This window comes from Phoenix dactylifera, unplaced genomic scaffold (genome assembly GCF_009389715.1).
Source record: "Phoenix dactylifera cultivar Barhee BC4 unplaced genomic scaffold, palm_55x_up_171113_PBpolish2nd_filt_p 001811F, whole genome shotgun sequence".
Lineage (NCBI taxonomy): Eukaryota > Viridiplantae > Streptophyta > Magnoliopsida > Arecales > Arecaceae > Phoenix > Phoenix dactylifera.
Genome location: NW_024069105.1, coordinates 53,186 through 61,588, shown reverse-complemented (window position 1 = coordinate 61,588; position 8,403 = coordinate 53,186). Strand labels below are relative to the sequence as shown.

The following is an 8,403-nucleotide window of genomic DNA, read 5'->3' as shown; positions in this document are numbered from 1 at the left end:
TATCCGGAGATGACTCTCCCTTCTAGAGACGACTCGTTGTTCAGGAATCCAAAGATCTTTCTTTCGGGTTTACTTCCTCGAGTCGACTCGGATTCTCTTGGAGTCGACTCGGCTCTCAGAGCCTGAAAAACTGGTCTTCTGTCTTTGGAGTTGAACTGCCTCGGAGTCAACTCGGACTTTGCTGGAGTCGACTCGGCTCTCAGACACCGAAGTTGGCTCTCTGACTTTTAGTCTTACATTCCTCTGAGAGTCGACTCTTGCTTCTTTAGGAGTCGACTCGCCAACCGTTGGAGTCGACTCGAGTTCTTCTAGAGTCGACTCGGCTCTCAGAGTCCAAAACAACTTCTCTGTCTTTCTGTCTGTTACTCTTTGGAGCCGACTCGGAACTATCGGAGGTCGACTCGGCAAGCATCGGAGTCGACTCGAATTCTTCGGGAGTCGACTCGGTGACAGGGTCTGAGATTCATCTTTCTGTCCTTCTGTCTGTTCTCAGTCGGAGTCAACTCGTAGTGTGCCGGAGTCGACTCGAGCCTGTGCCAGAACGTCTGAAACACTTGGAGTCGACTCGAAATCTTCCGAAGTCGACTCGAGTTTCAGCCTTTGACTTAAGCTGATTTTCACATGCACTCAAAAGAGGATTCTAACAAATTTTGCCTTATATACTGGAATGAATTCATTAGTATAACATAAAATATACTCAATGGCTTTGTGCTCATCAAAATCAAATAGGGTTATAATCAATCACTCCACATAGTGAAATCTCAAACTTGGCTTGGAGAGTGAATGTAGATGCTGGGAGTGCACCGAACCACTATAAATCCTTATGTTTGTGTGTGGCTCATCTCTCTTCTTCCACCGCATGTTTCTAACTATTTTCCTCATCTTATTTACTGCTTTATTTGTGCTACTTTAATTCCGCTGCTAGATCTCCGAGTTATCAAAAGTTTTCGGTGAGTCATTCATTTCATTTCATTAATTTTTAAGAGACCTAATTCATCCCCCCTCTTGGGCTACACCTTTGGGCAACAAACTGCATTAAGATTCATTTGTATCGGAAAACTTAGACTAATTGTTTATTGAGTCCGCTGCTTAATAGTTTTAATCTTGGTCAGATTAGAATCAAACTGTTGCTAAGTTTAAAATTCACTGTGCATCCATACAACTTAGCTTAATTAATTAAAAAGTTTAGGAGAAAGTTGAAAAGTTTTTAAAAGACCCAATTTACCCCTCCCTCTTGGGCTGTATCTACTGTGTAACACCGCCGCACTGTTCACCTCCCAAAAAACATGCATGGCACTGAAAAAATCGCACTCCTACAGCAGACGACAAATGTTATGGATCAGAGGATGCGAATCTGTCCTAACTCGCCCGCTCTGAATCCAATCGATCACTATAGCCGAATCACCCTCAAGAAAGATCCGCCTCGCGCCCAGATGCACTCTAGTATGGACAAGGCCCTCCCATACCGCATACAACTCCACCACTGGGATTGACTTATTAAAAATGCGCTGACCGCCGACAGCAATCATCCTGGAGTCCTAGTCTCTAATCACAAAACCCACTCTACATCTGTTGCCGCTCTCTGAGACACTACTATCAAAATTCATCTTGAGAAAACTAGGAGATGGGAGCTTCCAGAATACCATCGGTATCATCATGTACCTGAGCGCTAGGGGCTCCCAGGATACCCGCATTGAACCTTCACACGTTTTATCTTTTACTTTGTTAATTTTTCCGCCACTCTGTTCAAGGCTGATATCCAAAAAATTTTCGGATATATTCAGCCATAACGGTAAGCACGATGCACTCAACCTCGATAAGATATTTTCCCCTTAGCCCTCGAGCCCGGCAAAGCCTTTTGAGTCTGGACAAGACGTTGAAGGGCCTCTGCTTCTCTGGAAGATTGTTGGAGGCGGTCGATCTCTTGTGCCGTAAAGGATCGAGCGCGGATCCTCAGACCTATGCTCTTCTACTGCAGGAAGCCATAAACCGGAAGGAAGCAAAGGTCGGCAGAAGAATCCATGCACAGATGATAACCACTGGGTTTGTGCCGCTTGAATATCTCAGGACAAAATTAGTCATATTCTATGCCAAGAATGGATACCTGGAGACCGCACACCAGATATTCGATAGAATTCCTCATAGAGACTTGGTTTCATGGAATGCGATGATCTCAGGGTACGTGCAGAATGGTCTAGAGCAAGAGGGTCTGAATCTGTATTATTCCATGCGATCGGCTGGTCTGGAGCCGGATCAGTTCACATTCGCGTCGGTGTTCCGAGCTTGTGCCAGGCTCGCATTATTGGAGCATGGGAAGCGGGCGCACTGTGCTATGATCAAGACCCAGATGAAGGCTAATGTTGTTGTCAACAGCGCGCTCGTGGATATGTACTTCAAATGCAGCAGTTTGAGTGATGGTTTTATGGTTTTCAAGAGTTCGTCCGAGAGGAATGTTGTTACATGGACAGCTCTTATATCAGGATACGGCCAGCATGGGCAAGTTGTCGATGTCCTTGAGCTATTCCGCCAGATGATAGAAGATGGTTTTCGGCCAAATCATGTAACCTTCCTTGCAGTTCTCTCTGCTTGTGGCCATGGAGGCCTTGTCAATGAAGGATGGAAGTATCTTTCTTCCATGAGAACAGATTTTGGGATTAGGCCAAGAGGAGAACACTACGCGGCAATTGTAGATATGTTGGGGCGAGCAGGGCGGTTAGATGAGGCTTATGAATTTGTTAGGAAGTTATCTGGTGAGGAACATTCAGTAATCTGGGGAGCTTTGCTTGGTGCTTCTAGAATTCATGGAGATGTAGAGCTGGGGAAGCTTGCAGCAAAAAGATTTTTCAAAATGCAGCCAGAAAATGCAGGCAAGTATATTGTTCTATCAAATACTTTTGCAGTGTATGAGATGTGGGAGAATGTCGCAGGTGTTCGTGGAATGATAAGATCTTTAGGAATAAAAAAGGAGCCCGCTTGGAGCTTGATTGAAATACAAGGAGAGGTGCACACATTCCTTGTTGGAGATAAATCTCATGAACAAAGTGAGATGATATATGAGATGATCAATTCTCTGTGTTGTGCTTTGGCTGAAGCAGGTTATGTTTCTGATAGGTAAGGCATTTGATCAAGCAATGAAAGGATGAAAACACATCCAGCATGTAAAATATACTCGACAATTCAAAGGATTGTGTGAGAAATGGTTCATAAGGTTATTTTTTTTGTGCAAGCCAAAGATAGGTAAGGCATTTGATCAAGCAATGAAAGGATGAAAACACATCCAGCATGTAAAATATACTCGACAATTCAAAGGATTGTGTGAGAAATGGTTCATAAGGTTATTTTTTTTGTGCAAGCCAATTTTTTATAAGAAATAAAAATACAGAAGAGAAACAAGAACCTTGAATCAAGGATATTTCGAACAATACCTTGATGCTGGTAACCAAGGTTGCTTCTTCTTCTTCCCTCCTTTTTCGGACGAAGAAAGGGCTACAGTCGAGCCATTTCACAAATAACTGCCATATTGGGATGTTAATTAGGTTCAAGTTTTGGAACATAAAAAGTTCTGAAGTTTTTGCTTGATATATATAGATCAGGATCAAGGACCGTATCATATATATAAAATTAGCATACTAAGAGAGGAGATTGGAGCAGTTAAGGAGAGGGAGATCTGGAAGTTATAGTCTAATATTATTCAAGAAACAAGCTTTTATCAATTATGTTGGTGATGGGGGTGGGTACTGTCAATGAATTATGATGATGTTAGAGTTTGGCATCAAAGAAAATTGTTGCTCACCATCCACCTGAAAAAATCATTGATGACTAAAACTTGCAGGCACATATCACAGATTGAACAGATTGAAGATGCTAATAGTCGTCTACCTTGAATAAATTACATTCGGCTACTCCAAGCCAAACAGCTAACAGGAAAAGGAGAAAAGCCACTTATGAAGTTAATGTTATCAAAAAGATCCAAAACTAGCATGCTGCTGATATTAATCAATTTCCTGGAGTTTCACTTGTCTTGGGTACAACCATGTGATCTTGTTGGTCGGATTCTACAGAAGACGGGGATGAAATTGAATGATCTTCCTCTGAATTAACCACATGTTCAATCTTTTCCAAGACCTCTGATATATCCGGCCGGTGCTCTGGTAAGTAGGATACACATTTCAGAGCAACATTGAGCAATGGAAATGCCCATTGCTTTCCTACTCTGTTGACCTCTGCATCAAAAACTTCTGCAGTCCATTCTTCCCTCACCATGGACTTCACCCATCCCGGAAGGTTAATGCCACTCTTCTCTACTATTTTCCCGGTTAGTAATTCAAGTAGTATGACACCAAAACTAAATACATCAGCTTTCTTTGTCAACTCTTTCTCTGGAGCTCTATACCCGTATGATGAATACAGTAGTGCCCTCTTTCCATATAAAAGATTCAAGATTCCAAACTCACTTATCAGTGGTTCTTCAGTCTCACCAAGTAAAACATTGGAAGGTTTTAGATTCCCATGAGGGGCACAGTCTTCATCCAACTCTCTGGCTATGTAGTCTAATCCCCTTGCAATCCCACTCATGATAGATAGTCTCTTTTTCCATGGGATGTCCACCTTACGTTCTACGTAGCCTGCAAGACCAAAACTATAATTATTTAGCTGAATAGCTAACAAAATAACAGAGATGCAGTATACATTACAAAGTCTTACTTGAGAAAAGGGATGAGAGACTTCCACTGTTTTGATATCGGTAAATTAAAAGCTTGTCATGGTCTGAGGAATGGCAAGCCACAAGTGGCAGGAGATTAGGGTGCTTCAAGTTCCCTATCCGCATGACTTTTTGTTTGAAATCATCTCCTGAGACATGCAAATTCTTCAACCTCTTGACAACAAAAATGGAACTGTTTTTTAGCCTAATCTTGTAGAGACTGCTATAGATGTTCCGGCCCTGGAGATCAGCTGCTGACGTGAGGAGATCGTCCATGGTGAATTTTTCCTGTCTTTCACCAAAGAATACAAGGTCTTGAACTTTCCCTCCTTTCTCTATATCATCTTCAGTCCCAGTGGTATAATTTCTTGCAGAAGACTCGTGAACGCATTTCTTGCTCTCCTTCACTTCAGCAACTTTAGGATTTTTCTTGTCAGTGAAAAATATGAACAGTGAAAAGAAGGTGATCAAGAGAACTAAAGTGAGAATTGTGATGGACCATGCTAGTGTAGGCGCCTTTGGCTGATTTACATTGTCACGGATTTTATCATCAGAGGCCTTTATCGCAGGGTCAGTTTCATTAACAGACATGCCTGATATCATGGTATTGTGGTAAACAAGCTCAATTTCCTGTTTGAAATGAGGAATGTATCCTGTTAAATTATTGTTTGAGATGTCAAAGCTTCTGAGGTTCTTCAAGCTTTCCATAGATGCAGGTACTTTTCCATTCAGCATATTACTGCTTAGATTCAAATAAGTAAGACCAAGACAGTTTGACATTGACTCTGGAATATCACCAGTGATATGGTTGATTGCCAAGCTAAGAAATTGTAGGGATGGAAGCTTGCAGAGAGAATCTGCATCAATTCTCCCACTGATATTCATATTCTCGAGCCTGATCTCTGTTACATGGAGCGAGAGTACATCACATTTTATACCCATCCACATACCAGAGCAGTGATCAGGTATATGCCCATTCCAATTTAGATCGAGAATATTTTCGGGATCGGCTGCTTGTATAAATTGGATTAAAGACTTACTTTCTGATGAGGTACTAGATCTGTAGGCTCCTGTGCCCAGAGTGAGGGCCAAGATGCAAACTGGCCATAAAAGGGTTAGACCACAACTCCTTTGTTGCCACGAAATTGCCATGGAATATGGGAATTTCATCTGCCTTTCATGACAAGGATTTATAGAGTTTTCGGTAGGAGATTCCCATGCAACTGCATCTGCTTTTCTGTGTACTGCACCAGATATTGACATTTTCCTTCATATATTCCGAAGTATTATATATATTTATTTATTGATTTATTTGTTTATTGATCGGCATTTCCAAGGTTTTCATATTATGGTATACTTCTTGGTAACTAAGACTGGATTGTGAATGAAGTCACTGCATTTTTAACGATGTGGTGCCAAAAATAAACTTTGTTTGAAATTATGAGGCATGATGAAACCAAATAAAATGCTGCTTCTTTATCATGCGAGAACTGTGAAAAGTGTAGATTTTAGCTGTCATATGTCATGAGTCTATTCCTGAAAAAAAGCTAAAGACAAGAAATCATGCAGATTAAGCAGCCATAAGCAATGAAAAAATGATGTGTCATTTGTTAGGATGCATAAGTTCTCTTCTAGGCTTCCACTTCGATGGTTACTATGATGCAATAATTTGTTTGGCAAAGGAGCATCTGAAAATTATATGATATTCTGTCTTTTCATGCCTGCAAAAAATTGGAGACGTTCAAAGGTATCCAACCTACATGAACAATTTTCTGCATTTTAGTCATTTTGTTATAGACTCTAGATATATTCCAGCAAGTTTGCTCAATGTCTCCGGACCAAGTTGTGATGAGCAACCTAGGTAGGGGTGTTAAACCATCTGAACAGCTTGAGCTCGGCTCAAGCTCGATGCAGAAAAAATGGCATGGATCAGGTTCAATTCGAAGCTAAAAGGATTAAGCTTGGACCAGCAATTTAGGCTGGAAATTAATTTTAAGCTGGGCCAAAAATAGACCTGGCTCGAACATACTCGTCTTGATTAGGCTTGAAAGTATTTGTGCATGTTTGTATATATGTATAGGCTTGACAGATCGTTTTATTTAATTTTTAAATTCATTGAATGTTAATTCAAATTTGAACCAAACTTGAATCAAGTTTTAATTCAAGCTTGAATCTAGTTTTGTTTAAGCCTGAACTGATTTCTAGCTCAATTTAGAATCTCAAGCTAATAAATTAGGCTTGTGCTCAGCTCAATTCAAAATTAAGCTCAATTCAGCTCAAAATAATGGCCACAAATCTAGCTTAATCTCAATTTTCAATCTCAAAATTAATTCAAACCAAGCTTGATTGGACCAAATATCGCTCAAGCTCAGCTCATATACACCCCTAAGCTTAAGTTAACTTTTCTTTGGGCCACCCAAATTAAGTAGCCTAGTACTACAGACTCATGAATGAATTAAGTGGCCTAGTACTACAGACGGATGAATGATGATACGCTGCTTGTATTACGGTGGTATAGCTTGAAATCCATCCTTGTTACAAGGTAGGTTTCTTAGATTATCATAAAGTTAATATACATGCATTAGTCAGAATTTTGTTAGTAAAACTAAGTTTGATTTTATATACAATTTGAAGGATCATTAAATGTCCACTGACATTGCTTGATGCACAGGAGCTGGAGAATCCATACAAGAAACAATTGATTGTGGATGTTTGTATACACATTTTCAAAATTCATTCAATTTTCAGCATTTCCTCCATTTAAGTTTGTGGTCTAGCAACCTGCCCCGCTTTCTGATATTGATGGCAGGAGAGCAACATCTTTTGGAGGGACTGCAGCTGACAGAAGCAGCAACCGGGAAGTCCAATGAGCAAAGATGAGGCCATGACGTGGTCGTAACCTAACTCTTGATGTTCCCCTGTACTTGTTTGACATGAAAAGGACAGCAAGAGAGTGAGTTTTCCATGCTACCTACTCTTCATCAGAATTTAGGAATACGATTCAGTATCTACATCGCATGAGCCTTGCTGACAAATATTCAATTAGAAGTTTTCAGTGATAAGATAGTTTTATATATGTAATAGCCCAGATTCTTTGGACTAGTGGGCCGGCGTAAAGAGGCCACACTCATCAACATTCAAGCGTGTCTGCTGCACGTGATGGGGTGGAGAAGAGGATTCCCGATATCTTCAGACTCTGAGAGTCCTAAGACGATCCAAACACCGGATAAGATTAGGAATTTCATCTATTTAAGGCCCTCCTTCTCCTCTGTTGAACCCCATCACAAATCTCTCAAAGGAAGGTGCCGATCCCAAGCTCTTCCTCTCCAAGTTCCTTTCTTGATTCTTCACCGGCAAGAGCTACCGGATCGCCTTGCCAGACCAAGGTAAGTATCGTCCACCTCTCTCCTACATTTCCTAGATATGTAGCTACCACTGCCATGATTTGTTCCGGCAAATCACCAGAATGCCATCCAAGACAAGGTGCCCTGTCTTGGCCCTATTTTATCAGGTTCACTGCCACCGGCCACTAGATTTGGCTGAGTTTCACGACCTTTCGGGACCTCGGGATTGTATGACCATTTGTTAGGGGAATCGGCCATGATACAGCCCGAGTTGGGTGTAGATCTGAGAGTTTCTTTGTGATCTCCTTCCTTTCTTCTTTCCTTCGTCGACCGACCGCCGTTGCCGGCAATGTTGTG

General features: G+C 41.2%; 2 protein-coding genes across 2 annotated transcripts; one reads left to right on the top strand and one right to left on the bottom strand.

The window, feature by feature from the left end:
• The first annotated feature begins 1,698 nt into the window (after positions 1-1,698).
• LOC120109105 (pentatricopeptide repeat-containing protein At4g16470-like) lies at positions 1,699-3,479 on the top strand. Its single transcript, XM_039122845.1, has 2 exons — positions 1,699-3,111; positions 3,238-3,479. Exons 1-2 carry the CDS (start codon positions 1,802-1,804, stop codon positions 3,239-3,241), a joined length of 1,314 nt encoding a protein of 437 aa, XP_038978773.1. The 5' UTR covers positions 1,699-1,801; the 3' UTR covers positions 3,242-3,479.
• Positions 3,480-3,996: 517 nt separating this feature from the next.
• LOC103698808 (putative inactive receptor-like protein kinase At1g64210) lies at positions 3,997-5,644 on the bottom strand. The gene is made up of 2 exons (XM_008780854.1): positions 4,705-5,644; positions 3,997-4,625 (listed from the first exon to the last, which is right to left on the bottom strand). The coding sequence occupies exons 1-2, from the start codon at positions 5,642-5,644 to the stop codon at positions 3,997-3,999; spliced, it is 1,569 nt and encodes a 522-aa protein (XP_008779076.1).
• Positions 5,645-8,403: the final 2,759 nt, after the last annotated feature.